The 21,132-nt window shown below is 36.5% G+C and overlaps 1 protein-coding gene across 2 annotated transcripts; it reads left to right on the top strand.

Moving 5' to 3' along the window:
- The first annotated feature begins 12,060 nt into the window (after nucleotides 1-12,060).
- Nucleotides 12,061-20,684, top strand: LOC128871972 (lysosomal acid glucosylceramidase-like). 2 transcript variants are annotated; one of them, XM_054114188.1, is made up of 11 exons: nucleotides 12,062-12,155; nucleotides 12,213-12,278; nucleotides 12,346-12,479; nucleotides 12,614-12,776; nucleotides 12,835-12,991; nucleotides 13,078-13,398; nucleotides 16,212-16,341; nucleotides 16,452-16,565; nucleotides 18,589-18,931; nucleotides 19,006-19,171; nucleotides 20,398-20,684. In XM_054114188.1, the coding sequence occupies exons 2-11, from the start codon at nucleotides 12,221-12,223 to the stop codon at nucleotides 20,495-20,497; spliced, it is 1,686 nt and encodes a 561-aa protein (XP_053970163.1). In that variant the 5' UTR covers nucleotides 12,062-12,155; nucleotides 12,213-12,220; the 3' UTR covers nucleotides 20,498-20,684. The 2 variants fall into 2 exon arrangements, with proteins under 2 accessions (XP_053970162.1, XP_053970163.1); XM_054114187.1 differs by having other exon boundaries at nucleotides 12,061-12,278.
- The last annotated feature ends 448 nt before the right edge of the window (nucleotides 20,685-21,132 follow it).

Genomic DNA, 21,132 nt, shown 5'->3' on the forward strand with positions numbered 1-21,132 from the left:
GCATCAAATTATTTTGAACGAATATTTGCTGTGTTTTTTCACGCAGAAACATTTGTGTTTGCGCTTGAAATTTGTATGAAGTAATAAGGCACAGTTTTATATTCGCTCATGAAATCGGATATCTAGGCCAATGCCGGTGAGCCTTTTTTTCTTCAGTTTAATTACAGAGCTATCCTCATATATGACAAATCGATTCAGAATCTCTGAAGCCAAACTTTCTCCTCAACAAATGCCAAACCTTTGATGTGTGAAGAAGATTTTTTTACCAATAATTTAAATTTCAAACCAAAATTACTTCAAGTTGATTAATAAATCAGTAAAACAACCGCTAAGCAGTTTCCCTCAAAAAAGATGTGAAGAATCGAAAAGGCGATTCTCTACAAGATTCACAAGCTTGCATGACATCGTCCAAGATTTTAATATTAAGCCCCACGAATATAAGAGGCATTTCAAAAGAATAAAAATTGAGATGTTGAGTGTGGCTATTGAACGCGACGGGCGCTGCAATAGAAGAAGCCTGTATGACGTTTTGCGATTTCAATCTGTATTAAAGGATCAACGAGAAGCCCCATAGGGCGCAAGTCGTCAAAATAACACTCCAAGGTCCTTCAGCATCCGCCGTATTCTCCGCACCTTGCACCGACCGATTATCATCTATCAACTTCCTGTCAAACCATATGAAGGGCATTACCTTCGTTAACAAAGAGGTCTTTAAAAACTGATTCAATAACATCTTTGACACTAGACCAGGCGATTTTTGGCAGAACGGCAGGTGCGAAGAGATTATAAAAAAGGGACGGCGAATATATAATTGACTAACTTATTGAAATAATTATTGGCCTTTGTTTTAATAAAAGTATTCGGTAAAAACACCCAAGCCCAATATATACTTATATACGTAATAAGGTAAGAACTAATAAGTATATTGCAGTCAGCACTTTTTGCATAAAAATACTCATTTACTCAATAATCTGTCTCATTTTTGCGTGAAATAGAGAATGTGAGTATATTTCAGCCGTATTTGCTTTTGTTCAAAAAAAAGTGTAATAAATAAAAGAAAATAACCTTGAGGTTGTTACTCAATAATTTAACTAAAAATCTTCAAAATTTCCCACTTCATTTAAAAGAAACGACATTCAATGATTCAAAGTTTGTTCGTTCAATAAAGAAATGTAAAGTAATCAGTGGTCGAGCCACTTTCTCAAAAGAGAGCTTCGAACGATTCAACCAAGTGGTAAATTATTAAAACTTCTCAGCTAAGTTTTATGAGTATTGTAATGAAGAAAATAACTTTTTGTCGCCTACTTTTATATTCTGGTAATTTTTGTTGTCGGTCGCATTGACTTATAATAGTTTTATCAATCACAAAGCATTCTCATTACAAAAGTGTTACCAGTTTCCTATGCTGTCCACATGTGTAATTGCCATAAATAGGAAGTTGTTGTAATTAAAGGGAGGTCCATATAGTGCTTTCTTTTGAAAATTTATTAACTTATTCGAAAGAGTAAACACTCCTATTATTTATTTATGTGACTGGTTTCACAGTAGCGAGTGTTGTTAACCAAGTTTCCAAGACTTTGACGACGATTTCTAGGTTCATAGTACGCTCCAAATACAAGTTAATGTCATCCAACTCTGGATGAAAGACCTAGACCCATATAATAAAACCTCAAAATCGTTTTGCATTCTTTGGAAAAGTTTCTTTCTGAAAGCATTTTAAATTTGCAATATTTTGCTTAAGTGTTTTTAGAGAAAATGGAAAAAAGTTCAAATAAATATCGGAGAGAAATACTTGTATATTGCTAAGATACATATGGTAAAATTTTACGGGGTATAATTTTGCAGAACATTTTAAGCCATTAGCTCTCTCACAAGGGGACGTTTTGGGCTTTTTTATATTTTTATTCCCACATAAAATGGCAGACGGCGCTACGTGCCACACAAGCAACGACACCATTGATCTTTTACGGGAAAGTTTCCGGACCGTGTTATCTCTCGAAGAGGTGATCACAATTGGCCTCCGAGATCTTGTGATTTAACACCTTGTGACTTTTTTCTTTAGAGCCACATAAAAGAGAAGGTCTACGCCAACAGCCCAGGGTCGATTCAAGACCTCAAAGATGGAATTAGTGAAGCTATCGAGGTCATAGGGCAGCCACTTGGCAATTCGGTTATGGAAAATTTCATGGAAAGGATATTGTCCTGTACGCGCGGACGTGATGGTCATTTGCCTGATGTTATTTTCCACTATTAACGGCATATCTTCTTCTTTATAATGAAATAAACATCCGATAATTTATATTAAAAAATAGCATTTTCCTTTGAATATCGTAATAGCACCTCTTATTGGAAAACCCTTTATATATACGTATATGTATAATTGGCGCGTACACCCTTTTTGGGTGTTTGGCCGAACTCTTCCTCCTATTTGTGGCGTGCATCTAGATGTTGTTCCACAAATGGAGGGACCTACAGTTTCAAGGCGACTCCAACCGGCAGATATTTTTTATGAGGAGCTTTTTCATGTCAGAAATACACTCGAAGGTTTGTAATTACCTGCCGAGGGGCGACCGCTATTAAAAAAAAGTTTTACTTCATTTTGTTCTTTTTCAGAGATTCGATTTTACCGCTCCAAACTTAGCTGGAAATTAAACATTGATGAACGGGTAAAGAAAGCAGAAATCGCTTTATATGCTTGGAAGAAGATGGGGTCTTCAACCCAAGTAAACATTATGGTTGTAAAAGGCGGTCATACGACCAATTTTATCGTATGGCTAGGTGGTTTGATGGAAAGCTCTAGAGAGAGAATACAATATCAAATTACTTGGCAGAATACAAAGATCAGCCTGTGCATTAACAGTCGGTGCAATCAGATCATGTCCTAGGGACGCTCTCAACGCACTAGCACACGTTATTCCAATATACCTGTATATTAAGAGGGCGGCAACTATGAGTGCATTTAGGTTAATTGAAGCGGACCGCTGGAAAGAAAAGTCTCATACTATTACTGCGACAAACTCAGTTAACCTTGGACAGGACTCAGTACATCGTCTCGACGGTAACATTCAATAGGAATTTTGCCACTCTCCTTCCATTTAAGGAGGAATGGAATAAACAACTTCGTAACTACAAGCGATACAGATGGTAGTAAAATGGATTGTGATATTGAAGCTGGTATATATTCTCACATACTTAAAGGCTGTGCATTTCCCAACAGTGTATTCCAGGCCGAAAGTACTGGCAATTGTGGAAGCTTGTAGGCTACTAATCGCAGATTTCTCCTTTAAGGGCATCATCGCTATTCTTTCGGATAGCCAAGCTGCAATCCCGGCACTGGATTCGGCTAGAACAACCTCTAAAGTGGTGGAACAAAGTAGGAATAGCCTTACCACGTTGAGTGAAAACCATAAAGTTACCTTAATCTGAGTACCGGGACATCGGAACATTGAAGGACATCGGAACGAAAAAGCAGATGAACTGGTAAGAGGGGGATCTGCCATGAATAACCATAAATAAATAGGTGTAGTCAAAAATATAATTTCCCTAGAATACTTCCGAATCGCGGATTGTAAAGGGAGAGACCAAAGGGCATGCAAAATTAGCCGAACATTATGGTTCACCTACAACCTCAGACAATCGCCAACATTGATAAACATGAAACGGCGGGACGCCTGGAGACTAATGGTAGTCATAACCGGCTTTTGGTCTGTAGGAGAACAAACAGCCAAAATGGCCATCCCTCACAGCACGCACTGTCACAGTTGCAAACAACCGGAGAAAAAGAAAACAATATTTAATTTCCTCTGTGGATTCCCTGTCTACTTTTTTAAAAACCTAGAGGAGCTGGCAGTCATAGACGTAAACAACCTTATAAGGCTTCTTAATCACACAGACTGGATATTGTCATGCAGCAAATAACCGTTAAACAAGTTGGTAACGAGGATGTGACAACAAAATGGTGCGAATCACCACTTAAACCAACCAACCAACCAACCTTGCTCTATTCGGCGTGATGGTTCGGGAGTGTAATATCAGCATCGAAATTATCGTTGTTATCATAAATTGAATCCTAAATGATGTCCATGTGTGATTTCAATGCTGACATAAGCCAGATGATGATGTAAATAGTGAATTTATGAAGACATGTGGACTTTTTGAGAATGATTTTATTACAAGTTTACCGCACTTGGCGCGCAAAAAAACACACTATGGACCACCCTCTATAAAGAAACACATATACATTTGTTGCTCGTATGTGTGAACGTATAGTCATATGTGTGGACGTTGATCTCATGTGTTCGCCTGTAATTAGTAAACTGTAAAGGGTTACATAAATTGTACCAGTTTGCCAAAGCATTTTATGAAGTTTTTTAATTTCGCCCAAAGAAGGCTTAACGTCTCATCTTGACAAGCTTTTTTATATGTATTGTACGGTCTTTATTGGCTTTCGCTGTACTCGCAATGAATCGTTAATTTATGTAAATTGACGGCGAAACAGATGAGTGAGAAGCTAAAGCTTCGAACACGAAGAAGACAATCAAAACAAAATTGAGCAAAACAGACTACAATAATTTAACTAAAAGAAACGCACATAAGAGCAGTATAAATAAAATAAGAAACAAATTTAAAGAGCGATTCGGTTTAACTTGTGTTCGATACACATGAAACATGAAATTATAGAAAAAGTTTATTTTAAATGGTGCGTTTCTGCCACAAAATCTCATAGGACGCAAAAGTATTCATACACTTTTGTTTTTTAATAGTTTTTACCAATTATAAAACAATAATTTTGAGTGGGGGAAATCTTTATCTTCATATATTGAAGATGCCTTGTTCACAAGTGTCAAATATGTATATGATATGATATACCAATAGTTAATCGGTAAAATCCCTTACCCTTACTTACTAACCGGCGCCAGTTGAATATACCAAGTGAAGCTAATTCCTTCTCCACCAGTCAACCGACGATTTTTGAACTAACTCCTTCACTTTATTGACGTGTTGGTCATCTGTTGACGTCGATGGTCGTCCGGAGCGCTCCAAGTCATCAACACGTTCTCGACCCTCTTTGAAGTCTTTGTACCACTTATAAACAGTTTTCTGCGACATGGTCGAATCACCAAATGCCTTCTGCAACATGCTAAACGTTTCCGCAGCCGAAATTTCATTCCGCAAACAAAATTTGATGGCACTTCTCTGCTAAATCAAATCAGACATTGTAAAAATCGAAAAATGCACTTTTGGTTGTTTGGTAAACACAAGCGCAAATATATTACTGATAATGACATTCACATGAAAGTTGGCCTAGATGTTATTAACAGTGCTGCCAACTCATGAAAAAAATAACTAGAGCGAAATTTTAATCCCGATCGGAGTTCATCCTCGCAACTTTCAGCAATGACGTGGAAGCAGATGCGCGAGTGCGCCGACTGCTTGTTTGATGCCCTTCTGGTATCTTCTTATACTTGTTCACCACCAGACTCTTTCCAGCGTGTTAAGAACTAACAGTTAAGACCAATTATGAGTATATAATTAAGAAATCATCGCTGAAAAGAGCACCGCTCAAAATGTGGTCCCCCCAAAGAACAAATGCATCCAATAAATAGACTTCCCTTAAAGGATGTCGGTCAGAATTATGTATGTATACGAAGTATGAAGAGCATGACACCGGTCATTCAGACTGAACATTTAAACTTGCACCGTAATGGAGTGAATTTCTGCTTTCGACCACATTGGTAATATTGTAGTTTCAGCTCAGGCAACTACCTGACCAAGGTGCCTAGGAAAACCTTTCTTTTATTAATAGTGAAGAAAAAGTTTAGACTCAAAGTTGAGCACAATGAAAAATTCATCGAAGCTGGGTCCACTTATTCTATTTTTAGAAAATACTGAGCAGAAAATATATCAAAGCCGTCCAACACTCCAATTAGCAGATCAATACCGTCTTCTCCCATAAGTCGTGAAAACATTACAACGTTTAAGTCCCTTGAATTATCTAACCCGAATTCCACTATTACTTATACACATCGTCCAGGAAAAGTATAACAAATCCCTGAAACCCTAACCAGGAAAATCATTTAAGAACGTTCTCTTGAAGTATGTAACTACTGAGAGCAGCACATCTTTATATCTTATTTGAATCCAATTTTAAAATGGGTTGTATTCTTCTTTGCTGCTTCCATTCCAAAAAGTGGACATCCCAATAGCAAGAGGACGATGTTTACAAGAAAATTATCTCCTTCCATCCCGCAAATACGAGGCACATACGGAACGCTCCAGTGACAGTGTTCAAAAAACCTATTAATTTCAGGATATTGTATTTTCACTTCGATTCGCGCTCTAGTGTTGTCTTTTACCTTTCTAGTCTTTTTCTCCATACTTTCTCTGTCATGTTGGTTCTGAGCAAAAAGACGTTCCCACATTGTAAAACATACAAAACCGCTTTTAAAGCGAGAGCCGAACCATATCTTATCGCTTCATAATCTTGCGCGGTCGTGTTCTTGCGAAGGTGATAACTTCAGTCAAATAAAAATTTAGTGGCGTCCCAGCGTCATTGATCTATCTCATATTAACTATCCATTCTGTTTTTTATAACCGGCTTCACTCAGAGATTGCCTGGAAAGATCGTATTGGACACAGAAACCTGTATAGGGGATAAGCCATGGCAAACTCATGATCCCGAACTCGGATCGTGGGAGCGTGGTGAAATGTATGCGCTCGATTTTCTACACAACTTGCAACATTCCTACAATGGTTGTATTGATTGAAATATTGTTTTGGATGAGAAAGGGGGACCAAATTATGTTCAAAATACTGTGGACGCGCCGGTAATTGTGAATGACACAAGTGAGTGTGAAGTTTCATAAAGTTTTTGATTATATAAAAATTCATTACGTAAAAAATCAATATTTGATTGAAGACCGCACTGAGATCTACAACAACACATATTTTATTCGATCGGACACTTTTCCAAATTTGTACCGGAAGGTTCGAAAATGAGTAGCATTTTCGTGGAAACAGTGGCTTTCAAGAGGCCCGACGAGCGTATTGCAGTGGTGTTGCTTAATCGGTATGCAAAGTAAATTTAAGTGTGTATAATTGCGAGTGTGCTTTTATGGTGTGTGATCATCTCTAATGGCATATTTATGTTTGCCACGCGTCTTGTGATCTTCTCAAAGGAGGTGGCGCGTGCGCGTTGATATAAAATAGGTCTTTTAGCGCCCTAATGGTTATTGTTAACGCATTTTTCAAAAAAATTTATTGAAGTGCGTTTCACATACTTTCATATGCTTATAAATATACACATGGACATATATGTGGATGTATGTAGCTTACTGCGATACTCGCTTACTGTGACATGCCTTCAATTATGAGTAGCTTCGACTTATTTCCATTGCACGATATTTTCTTAAATGAGTTTGGTATTTTCGGTTGCTCGGCGGTGAAAGCGTTTAAGTATTTCTTCTTGATGGCTGTGCGTTGGATACGTCTTAATTGCTTATTAGACACATTGTTGCCTATATACATATAGGTACTTACATTCCCAATCTTCGCCTGCACTTTGTGTCACTTCACACGCATCTGCTTTCTGTAGTTAGAAGTGCACATAAAGCGACCACCGACAGGGTGGTCCATATAGTGTTGTTTTAATCATATATTCTGACGGCGACAGCTCTTTCCCGCTGGAAATCTTGACAGAAACTCAGTAACTTAAAAAACTTCGAAAAATATCACAAATTTATTTCCAAACAACGTATTCATTCAAAAGACATGAAAATAATATTTTCTGACGAGCGCATTTTCCTCTCGGTGTTGGGTCGGAAAACCCGCAGTTAATCGTCGAGAAGCCAATGCATCCTCAGAGAATGATAGTTAGGTGTTGATTTAGGAGCGGTGGCGTCATTGGCACATTTTTCCTTGAGAGTGGACAGAGGTACGATGATCGAATTTTTGAGGTGGAAATTGAAGGCTTAGACTTGGACGAACTTTTATGCAAGCCATTCGTGAGATAGAGCAAGAAACTGTCTCCAAGCGTTTAGGGAGGTGCATTAAGAATAAGAAGATACGATACTGCGAGCGACCCGAAGCAGCTACAGATATGCATCAAATCATGTTCCATCAATGAATAAACCAATGTATTGAGAAATATTAATTTTTGTAAATTTGTTTAAATTAAGAACAAAACCACTGTATGGATTACCCTGCACTTACATATACACTGTACATACTTAAGCACATACGTAATTCTCTAAATAATTGTATGCATCGAACATTTTTATTTTATTTGCAGCGACAGTGCACCCGTCGAAGTGCGCCTCAGTGACAGCGTACGCGGCGAGATCGCGATCGATATACCGGCGAATTCGTGGCACACTATTGTCTACAATTAAATTTGTGCATTGCGTACACATTAACACAAATCAGTCAAACTTCCGAGTGTATTTCTGCCTTGAAAAAGCTCCTCATAAAAATATCTGCCGTTCGGAGTCGGCTTGAAACTGTAGGCCCCTCCATTTGTGGAATAACATCAAGACGGGCACTATAAATAGGAGGAGGAGCTCGGCCAAACACCCAAAAAGAGTGTACGCACCAATTATATATATATACAATATAAAATTTTGATGTTTTAATGTTGAGTCATTTGAATGAAAGTTGATATTTAAGGTAAGATTCGAATTTAAAATTAGATTTAAAAAATACAATTAAAATGGTGGATCTAAAATGCGGCCTAAGTTAATTATACTTTTATTGCTGTTGTTTGAGAACAATCGATATCGATGTGTTGACATTTCTGTTCAGCAAGGTTTGGCAGACGTCAGCAAAAAAAAATTTTAAAAATCAACGCGCCTTTTAAACCACTTTAAACCTGTACTTTATTAAACAAACATACAATGGGTTATAAAACTGCATACTTAAAATTTTTCTTTAGATACTGGTTATAATGTTTGAAACTTTTATGAAAATTTGTTGCATTTGGTTTTTTAACCTTCACAGTTTAAAACTTAGATGGCTTTTGAAGGAAAATGTACTATATTTGCACAGAGCTATTCAAATTAAAAAGTAAACAAATAAATTTTTAAAGCTTGTCAATAAGCTATTCAACTCACCTGTCCCGGTATAAAAGTATAACTCGCAATGCAATCATACTCAATATGCCAACAATTTGCTAACTAATTTGCTTAAATCAGTGAAATATTTTGCAAATTCTTCACAGAAATAATCGCCAAGATATTTGGCACGGCTTCTTTGAAGTGCAGGACATTCAGAGAGGAGGGGTTGTACCGATTCCATTTCTTCCTCATCTCCACAACTCCTGCAGAAGTCATTGTGAGGTACACCCATTCTACTGGCTAGGGTGCCAGTAGTACAGTGAGCCGTTACAACACCTGTGAGAATTCTGATAGTTAATCAGTTGAATCCAAACAGATGTTTTGTGCTTTTAAGATTTAGTTTTGGCTAAAGCGCTTTGAAGGCCTTGCAGTTAGTAGTTAAAGATCACCTTCTATTGTTTCCTCCATCTCGCTCAAGTCAATCACAGTGTACAATTCGTTTAGAGGAATGCTTATGCCCTCTCCACTCGCTGAAGGTCAAGCTCAGAGTCTTTCCTTGCACACTCATCCGCTCTTTCATTTCCCTCCACTCCAGAGCGGCCGGGAATCCTACAAAGTGCGGTGTTCTGTTATTGGATAAGCATGAGCGATCTCCTGCATGCGCGTTGAGGCCAGTGCCTTGATCAACAAATCTGGTAAAGCTTGCTGGAGGTAAGTCAATCGGTCTTATAATTTTTACTTCTGTGCCTATAGCGTAGATCTCAGCTTGGAAGATGCAACACTACTCTGGGAGTCTAAAGAGCAATTCAGGGATAATTGTTCCGAGTACACTCCTGATCCAGACCCATTTTCCATCTTTGAGCCGTCAGTATAAATATGGTGACCACTATCATCTGATATAATTCTAGTCTGGCAATCTTTCCTGTCAGGAATTCGTATTTTATAGTCTCTGTTCAGATCTATCTTGAGACCCAGATAGTCTGTTTTCGATGCGTCTTGCGTCAATCTCCGCACTGATAATATTATATTAAACAGAAAACACAGCGACAAAATTGATCTTTTGCTTTCTGTCTGAGATTAATTAGAAGTAAGAGAGATTTACCTATATGACGGGACAGGGTCAGAGAAATTTAGGGATGAGAGGACATACTTAAGAAAAACTTTTTGAACTCGTTCAACTCGGCCGATAGAGAATTAGCGGTAAGATCCCAAATAAACACGACACTGCGAAATTCGAGCTATTCTTTCTCATAAAACCAAGTATAGAGAACGCTTTAGATATCATAGAATCTATATGATTAAGAAATGTAAAACGTGCATTATTGTTTTTGATGAGTATATCATCTCCAATGTTATAAGAATTAGGAAGGAGTTATTTTTGAAAACGAGAGTTTAAAACATTTTTTTAATACTAAGCGATAATCGAGAGACGCAACACCAATTAACTAAGTTAGCTTGAAGTTTATGTACATCCGCCGAGTTTGAAATAATAGAATATATTTTTAAATCATACGCAATAACAAGGAAGTTGGCAAAGAAAAACGACTACTTATATTGATAAATAAAGCAAAAAGCATTATACCCATATACTTCCTTAAGGTACACCAGACGACGCAGAGAAAGGTGCAGATGAAGTACCATCAACGGAAACTATACAATGTCTATTATGTAAGTAAGATCGCATCCAATCTAGAAAAACTGAGCGAAACCCAGATATAGAAGTTTATCTAATAAAAGCTCGCAAATGGCTAAATTATCTGTAACAAAACCATACTGGTATGGTGATACTGTATTTTTAAATGCAAAATACATCCTATCTTTGATAATATTTTCAAATAATTTAGATACAGACCAGAGCTTTTAGATTGTTCTATAATTGAGGATGCCATTTTTAAAAATTGGAATAAGAACTGTAATTTTCCATTCATCCATAAAGATACCAGAGGCTAACGATTTATTGAAAATTAATTTGAGGGGCAGAGCAAAAGAAGATCAATGAAGAAAGAACAGGTTAAAGATCATCAGCATCCGTTTTCGTGGAAACACCGTCTAAAACTCTAAAACACCTTTCTCAACATCTTCCAATGACAAGCCCATGCACCCAAAGGTGAGAGACGAGGTAAGATCTGTAGGACTAGCCCAGTTTGAACCAGGTTCATCATTGACAAAATTTTCTTTAAAACAATTAGCAGAAGGGTTTACCACTTCCGAAGGGGTGGTAGCTAATTTTCATTCAGAAAAACAGCAGATGAGAGGCACAAGAGCTGGAGTTCCTAGAGTTTATTTATTGTCAAAAAAAATTTAGGCCAATATTTAATACTGTTTTCAACACTTAGAATATATCAATATGATAGTTATTATATAGGAATTTATTTAAACAACTTTCTTTCTATTGTTCATTTTAAACTTCTTAAAGAATTTGTTACGCTTAATCTTTAGACTTTTAAGCTCGCGCGTGAACCAAGGAAACTTGCGCTGTCTTTTTTTAAATAAACGGATATTTATGCCGCAGATCTGAATTATTTTAGACTTATTAATAGAAAAACATTGGTCAGAATCTGCAAACAATATCTCCCAGTTAACTTCAAGTAAAGAATTATCAGCGCGTGAAAAATCACAGCAATTGTAGTTAAAGGCTAATTGTTCTTCAGGAATACTAGTAGCAAATTCATAAAAATTTAATTAAGTACCAAAGAAATATAATATTAGAGATTAAAGAGACCCTAGAGATTAAAACAATTTTTCATATTGTTGCACTGTGTAATGAGAGGTAAAAATACGAGAGAAGCTATTTTGTTATTGTATTCGCAAACTACAGTCACATTCACAAAAATATTTAGAGATCCCAGTGATTAATTTTTTGTTTGTTTTGCAAGTTGTTGCACTGTATTATCAAACGAACTTTAAAACCATGACGTCGCGCTACTCTTTTCTTGATCTCTTGTAATTGGTTGATAAGCCATAGTAAGTAGAAGCGAATGAGTGCGATGCCTGACTAGTACGCATTGAATTGTATACGAGTGTGGTTCGCTCGAACCGCGTACCAACAACTGGGTTTCATACTGTTGTGTGCTCTCTAATTTATAAAGAAAGTTACGATACAGTGTGAGCATATAAATAAATAAATAATAAGACGGTATAAGTTGAAATTGTTTAAATTAGGTGCAGAAATGGTTTCAAAAGTCACGTGTTTTTTGCTTTTAAGTATATTTTTCTGTATTTTTGGTGGTAAGCAATATAAGAAATAACTAAAATTTATTTAAAATATTCGTTAAATAATATTTTGCAATTGCAGCCAAAGCAAACAGTGATTGTTTGCCACGCCGAACAAAGTACGGTTTGGTGTGCGTCTGCACAGCGTCATATTGCGATTATTTGGAGAATCCACAGCCATCATCCAATGAGGCTGTACTCATCTCATCAAGCAAGGTATCAAATATTGTTTATGAAATTAATAATGAGCTTTCGGCTCGAGCATCACACAATCACGTTCTCTCTCTTTTTCATTATCTTCCCACATTCACATCACATTTCTCTTGAATGCCCTTCTGTTCGCCTCACAGGAGGGTCTACGCTTTGCCGTTAGTAATTTGAGTTTCAGCGTAGAAAAAAGGAATGTCAATACAGAGCTAACATTGAACACCACCAACGAAGAGCTTCATAGATCAGCGGTGATCGTCGATAGTGGCCAAGTATTTGCACAACTTCTGATCGATGCGGGCGAGCGTAAGTTTTTATTAAGAGAGTAATTCTTGAATAATATTAAAAAGTGCTTCAATTTCAGGTTTAACGTCCAGATTTTCTTCTAGTAATTCACTGAAATTGCAAGTGAATCGTTCGATAGAATATCAAAAAATTACTGGGTTTGGTGGCGCTTTCACCGGCAGTGTTTCTTATTTACTTGGGCAGTTGGGACAGGATTTGCAGGATCACATTTATAAGTATGCGGAGATTTGACTAACATTTGTATTGTAGAAATTTTGGAAAATCAACCCACTCATTAATCTAATGGTTCATCTTTCCGCAGATCTTTTTACCACAAAAATGGCATTGGCTTCAATCTTTTGCGTACTCCAATGGGTGGTAGTGATTTTGATCTTGTACCTTGGGCTTATAATGAAGAGCCTCGCAATGATCCCAAGCTTTCCAACTTTACAAAATTGGATCCTCGCGACGAGATTAAGGTGCAGCAAATGCAACGGTTGAAATTAGTCGCCGAACTGGAAAATTTAAAAATCATGGCTGCGGCCTGGGGTTCACCTCCTTGGATGAAATCAAACGAGAGATGGAGCGGTTTAGGGGTGTTGAAGTTAGAATACTATCAGACTTGGGCTGACTACCATTTAAGGTATGTAATGAAAATTTTTTCTTTGGGATTTTGATGATCGACGATTAAAACATATTAAAACGTTGGACGAATTTTGGGTGAAAGGCTTGAATTTGCAAAACGATTTAATGTCACTGAATTGTAATTTAGTCCAAAATTGTGTTTGTTCATATTGGTTTAATTTGTTTTTACCATTTTACCGTTTAGGACTTTTTTGCAATTTAAGCACCTTACACGGAGATTTATTCCATTTCCGGATTTCGAGTGTTAAATAAATACAAATTATTAATAATTTAGTTTGAAACTCACATTATTTATCATATTATTTGCAGGTTATTAGTTGGGCCAGTGGCGATAGTCACAAAGATAGCCGTGGTTAAGGTGGTGCCGTGGAAATAGTGCAGCACCCTTTTATGTTTCATAACAAACTCGGATAATAAGTCTTCCGTAGTCGCCGAGTACTTTTGGTTGCCGACCTTTGATTCTCAACAGTCTTACTTTGGTATTTTTGTGCATATCTCTTTTTCTGACAATAAATAACAATTAGCTTCATAAAAATGTGCATGGCGTAACTGGAGTTAGTTCAATGAAGGCTATTTTTTTGCAGTTGAAATCGATTTTTCGGTTTGGTATTTGAATAAAATGGAATCTCTAGGCATGAGACACCAAATGATAGAAAAAGTTGTTTCTATTAGCGGTCGGCCCTCGGCAGGCAATGGCAAACCCCGCGTGTATTTCTGCCATTAAAAAGCTCTTCATAAAAAATCATCTGCCATTCGGAGTCAACTTAAACCTGAAGGTTCCTCCATTTGAGGAGCAACACCAAGACGCACACCCTAAATTGTAGGAGGAGCTCGGCCAAACACTCAGTAACGGGTGTTAGCGTCAGTTATACATATTTAAAATTGCGTAGAACTGCTAAAATCACGATCAACTTCGATTATTTCTAGGATTCCATAGACATTTTTGACATTATCATATTTTTGACGCAATCGACGAAACCAAAATTGCTCATAATTGGCTGTTACAGTATCGGCACCATAAACACCAATCACAATTTCAGCGGTCTGGCTTACATTTTCGCCTTAAAAAATTCTTATCGGGAGAAAAATTTCTCCGATTCGAATACAGTGTTATTAATACAGGACTGCCATTCAAATAAACGTACAAACGTATGAATTTCCTGATTTTTTTTTGGTTTTTGAAAACAGAAAACTGGTCAGGTTTGGAAAGCCCCATTATATAGATGAAGTAATAAGAGCAGTTCAAAAGATTTTTTAAAGAAGGTATAGAAATATAAAAAATTGTTACCCGTTTTGACAATTGAAGGGCAACTACTTGATAAATATATGTTTAAGAAAAATATCCAAGCCATAAAAATTAACTAATACTATTCATATGGAACTATTTTATTTTTTGTTTATTCAAATTACATATATGTAGGCTAACCAATTATGTGGACTACGCTAACATTAAGTGCTGAAAAGCAAGACTAACAATAACAAAAGAGCTTTAAAGTTTACAACAAACAAAACGTGAATTTAAATTAGTCAATTAGTCAAGATTATACGTAGCGCTTTCTTCAAAACTTTATGTGAAATTGCATCCTGTACTTGAAAAATATTTTTCTTTTGCGTTTATTTGAAGGTCTACTTCATCAGTGTGGAATAATAATTTCTGAGAGAAGTTGTTCGTGCCAGAAATTATTTAGACATTAAACACTTCAAATATCGATTTCAATAAATTTAAAAAATGAAAAAATAAAAATGAAGTTCGCATACTTTCAAGCCTTCTGGCACCTCGCTGATACATTGAAAACACCTACGGCTCCATCTGTCCACGTTTTTCTGTAAATTGGCAAATAAATGACATTCGACAGATTTCGCGTATTTTTTCATAAAAAATTCAAACAGAAAATCAAAGGAAAACAGTGTGGTAAGCAAATAAAATTTGGAAGATAATAACAAAATTGCCCCAGAAATAAGCAACACTTGAAACGTAGAATAAATAAAAATGGCATTATGAGATATAAGGTAGCCGAATGTGCCTTTAATTTAATTTTAAACTTTAAATTAAGTAATATCCCAATGCTAACTGAATATTGTGAGCAAGAAACGAATCCATGAACTTCGATTACAACAAAAAATTATTTTAATTCTTAACTGCAGAAAAAAAGTTACGAAAGTTGTATTCAAGACAGTTTGCACATGTAAATGCGTACACACATCCATATTTGCGAGGGAAATTAGAATGAAGTAGAATAGTTCTTTATTTATATTTAAATTTCACAATATCCGCTTATAGACTAAAAAGTCGAGTTTTTAAACAAATAAATAAAAACTATACGGCAATGGCCTTAAAGGTCGACTACCAGAATATGAGATATTTAGCTTATCCCGCAAATTCATTTACAATTCATTCTCTGTTTAATATATCAGACCATATTTAAAATGTATAAGTACAGTTAGAAATAAGTCATTTTGTAATCGTCGTTAAGCACCGAAGACCCTAGTAGCCAGTGTGGTAATTAAGTTAGGTTTACGAGTACATATTTGGATATATCCCCTCTAAATAATAATAATTTTCTGTACTGAAAAGCACCAGTTATGTAGAAACAAGACTCATCATGTTTTCATTCAACACATAGGAACTTATGCGGCTCACTTTTTTACAAAAAATATTTCTTAGATGATGTATTTTTCATACCGCAAATCGTTTTAGATATCATAATAAAACATAGACAACATAATATCTGTACATATGTATGTATATAACTTCCTCAACCATTCATAAGCACCTTGTATGTATTTATGCTCTCTGTTTTTCATTTGCAGATTTATTGAATTAATGGATGCTAAAAATATGCCGATTTGGGCCATTTCAACTGGCAATGAGCCGCTTAACGGTGTCTTTTTCTCCCCTTTCGTGCATTTTATGAGTCTTGGATGGATCCCACAGAATCAGGTACATTTGTGTAACTTTACTTAAGTATAAGTATATAAGTACTTAAGTGCAAATAAGCACTATGTTCATGTACGCAAAATATGTATGCACGGAAAAATATTCTTTTACAGGCTGTTTGGTTGAATGACTACCTTGGACCCACAATTCGTAAATCGAAATTCAAAGATGTTTTAATATTTGGAAACGACGATCAACGATATTCCTTTCCAGTTTGGTTTGATAAGGTGGGTTATTACGCGTTTAACAAAGTATAATGAACTTCTTCTCCAGATTTTTTTTTGCGTTGGCGGAGGGCTGGTTTTTGACCTCCCTCTATTCTTACCAAATTACCAAAGTCAAAAGTGCCAATTAACTATGATAAATCAGGACATTTGATCAACAAAGCTCTGAATCTCTGGTATAGTCAGTTTCAGATATGGCTGAATATCTCGTAGTTTGTACAGAACGGTTCTGAAGAATGGCCTTCGTTTTATTATACATATATTATACCCCCTCTTCTTTTTGGTTGACGCGATAACCACTGAAATGATTTTGGCTAAGGTTAACAAACCATGCCAGTCGTTTCTTGCTCGTGTTATTCGGCGGTACTTCGCTTCTAATACCACCAGTGGTACCTGCTCGAATACTTTCAGTGCTGGAGCAGCTGACTTACTGGATCTTTATTCTCTGCACTATGTGTATGTCGCCGTAAAGCTCATACAGTTCATTGTTCCATCGTCTACGATATTCACTGTCGCCAAAGTGCCAAGGTAAAACATGTTCCACAGAATCTTTCTCTGAAAACATTGCAAACGTCCAAGGAGACCTACGAAGTGTGATTTTGGAGGACTTTTTTTTCAATTACCTGCTTAGTCCAAAGTATAACTTATTAGCAAACTAGATTCGCTGGTGCATTTCAAGGCTGACATTATTACCGGTGATAATGCTGATCCCTAAGTAAACGATGTGTCTTATCACTTCAAAATTGTAACTTTCAACAATGACGTGAGTGCAAATGCGCGAGTGCGTCGGCTGTTTGTTTGATGGCAGGACGTACTTTTTCTTGTCCTTGTTCACCGCCAAACAATTTCCAGCATAGAAAAGGCAGACCTAACAGTCCAGTAGTTTAGGCCAATGATACTTGAAATCATCCTAAGCGTTTAGTGATAGTAAAAAATAAATTGCATTATCACGAAGTGTTTAGTGATAGTGAGAAAAAAATGCATTTCACTAAATATTTAGTAACAGTGAACATTTTTAGTGATAATTAAATCGGTAGTGGCCAAAACGTTGAGAATATGGCTAGCCCATCGAAAATGCTTTGACCAAACTTGGGTTATAATTCTAAAACTCTAGGCTGGAGTATTCTGACTGGTTATCATCGTCGGAGTTATTATCATTGTCGGTATCATTTTAACCTTTTTCTTCTAAAGTAATTTTTTAACGTTCAACTTTTTTGCAAGACTTTACAAGATATAACTCACTCAGAGTAACTCCAAATTCTCTAAACGCTTTGACGAAATATGATCCATTGTCGGTTATGGTATATATTTTAACGGCTGATATATTGTTACTGGTCATTGATTTCACGATAATATCTGTTATTCGATCAAAAGAGAGCACGTTTCGTAAACAAAAGAAGGAATATCTCGATCAGTTGCAGATCTAGCACACTGCCTATACACCAATAATCACTTTCATCAACAAACTACTGATAACTAATATAATATCGGACATAAAATATAAATTCAAATGTTTTTAGTTAAGATCATGTTTCACTGAAAATTGAGTGATAATGAAAAAAGGCAGGAGGACGATGCTCTCAGATGTCGCACAAATACCAGGCATACACAAAACGCTCCAGCAACAGTGTTTAATTAATTTCAGCTTATTGTATTTCCACTTTCCATGTTGGTTCTAAGCAAAAAGACGTTCCCACATTGTAAAATATACAAAGCCGCCTTTAAAGCGAGCACTTATTTTAATTATCCTCATAGAACATCAGAAGCTTAGCAGCGAAGCTTAACTAAGGGCCGAACCATATCTTATCGCTTCATTATCTTGCCCGGTCGTGTCCTTGCGGAGGTGCTAACTTCAGTCAAATAAAAATTTAGTGGCGTCCCAGCACTCTATGCTCATTGATCTATCTCATATTAACTATCCTTTTTTTTCTTTATAACCGGCTTCACTCCTCCTAAGTTGAATTCATTTTATTAACGAGAATACCCTTTTACTCTAATACAATTTCATATACATATGTATTTTAAGATGAATCGCTCACGTCCCGGTGTGCTTGACTACCTCGATGGCCTCGCAGTGCATTGGTATTGGGATGCAATATTTCCGCCTAGTCAAATAGATTTGACAGTTCAAAGATTGCCTGGAAAGATCGTATTGAACACAGAATCCTGCATAGGGGATAAGCCATGGCAAACTCATGGTCCCGAACTCGGATCATGGGAGCGTGGAGAAATGTATGCGCTCGATTTTCTACATAACTTGCAACATTCCTACAATGGTTGGATCGATTGGAATATTGTTTTGGATGAGAAAGGGGGACCAAATTATGTTCAAAATACTGTGGATGCGCCGGTAATTGTGAATGACACAAGTGAGTGTGAAGTTTCATAAAGTCGTTGATTATATAAAAATTTATTACGTAAAAAATCAATATTTGATTGACAGACCACGCTGAGATCTACAAACAGCCAATATTTTATGCGATTGGACACTTTTCGAAATTTGTGCCTGAAGGTTCGGTGCGCATTGAGGCGAAGATACGGAGTGCTCTAGTGGAAGCAGTGGCTTTCAAGAGGCCCGACGAGCGTATTGCACTGGTGTTGCTTAATCGGTATGTAGAGTAATTTTTTTATCTTTTATGTAGTTTTAAAGTGAATTTACGTATACGTGATTGCGAGTGTGTGTGTATGCGTCCACCTTTAATGGCAGCTGTGTGTTTGTCACGCGTCTTGTGATCTTCTCAAAGGAGGTGGCGCGTGCGCGTTGATACAAAATAGGTCTTTTAGCGCCCTAATGGTCTATTGTTAACGCATTTTTCGAAAGAATTTATTGAAGTGCGTTTCACATACATTCACATGCTTATAAATATACACATGGACATTTATGTGGTTGTATGTAGCTTACTGCGGTACTCGCTTACTGTGACATGCCTTCAATTATAAGTAACTTCGACTTATTTCCATTGCACGATATTTTCTTAAATGAGTTTGGTATTTTCGGTTGCTCAGCGGTGAAAGCGTTTAGGTGTTTCTTCTTGATGGCTGTGCGTTGAACGCGTCTTAATTGCTTATTAGACACATAGTTGCCGATATATAGGTACTTACATTCCCAATCCTCGCCTGCACTTTGTGTCACTTCACACACATCTGCTTTCTGTAGTTAGAAGTGCATATGAAGTGACCACCGACAGGGTGGTCCATATAGTGGTGTTATAATAATATATTCTGACGGTGACAGCTCATTTCCACTGGAAATCTTGACAGAAACTCAGTAACTTAAAAAACTTCGAAAAAAATCGCATATTTATTTCCAAATAACGTATTCATTCAAAAGACATGAAAATTATATTTTCTGACGAGCGCATTTTCCAATCGATGTTGGCTCGGAAAACCCGCACTTGATCGTCGAGAAGCCAATGCATCCTCAGAGAATAATAGTTAGGTGTCGATTTAGGAGCGGTGGCATCATTGGCACATTTTTCCTTGAGAGTGGACAGAGGAACGATGATCAAATTTTTGAGGTGGAAATTGAAGGCTTAGACTTGGACGAACTTTTATGCAAACCATTCGGAAACTGTCTCCAAGCTTTTAGGAAGGTGCATTAAGAAGATACGATACTGCGAAGCGACCCTAAGCAGCTACACATATGCATCAAATCATGTTCCATCAATGAATAATCCAATATATTGGTAAATATTAATTTTTGTAAATTTCTTTATATTAAGAACAAAACTACTGTATGGACTACCCTGCACTTACATATACACTGTACATACTTAAGCACATACGTAATTCTCTAAATAATTGTATGCATCGAACATTTTTATTTTATTTGCAGAGATAGTGTACCCGTCGAAGTGCTCCTCAGTGACACCGTACGCGGCGAGATCGCGATCGATATACCGGCGAATTCGTGGCACACTATTGTCTACAATTAATTTTGCGCATTACGTAAACATTAACACGAATCAGTCCCTTGTGTCAATTTGACAACAGCATCACTTCATTTCGTGTGAAAAATGTGAAGCATAATTAATTTTATTTTTATTTTGTATTTACTTTTCAATGTTCAGTTTTGAATTGTTTTCTAAAAATATGCGGACTTTCCGCTTTTTAATGCTTAAATTTAACTTTTTAATGTTGAGCCAAATTGGCATATTTTGCCAGGAACGGATACGTGTTAAGGTGATCAGTTATCGATGTATGTAAGTAAAAAGTAATAAAATATGGAGGCTCATGGAATGATATACATATAAAATCATGTTGCAGAATTATTATAATAACTTGTGATTGAAAGTTGGTGTTCTAAAGTTTTACGAATTTCAAGTTAGATTTAAAAAATACAATTAAAATGGTGGATCTAAAATGCCGGCCTAATAATACGTTCACATATAAGTAGATGATCTACTTTTTCGTGCTTCACTCCCAATCCGTAATTAAAAAGCGAAATTTCTAATACAAAATTTCTCTCCCAAAATCTGAGATTATACAACAATCCTAGATAATCGCCATATTTTTTGGCAACAACCCTGTATTATCGATAATTATTATTACGAATATAAAGAGAAACATC

This window comes from Anastrepha ludens, chromosome 2, assembly GCF_028408465.1.
Source record: "Anastrepha ludens isolate Willacy chromosome 2, idAnaLude1.1, whole genome shotgun sequence".
In the NCBI taxonomy this organism is placed as follows: Eukaryota; Metazoa; Arthropoda; class Insecta; order Diptera; family Tephritidae; genus Anastrepha; species Anastrepha ludens.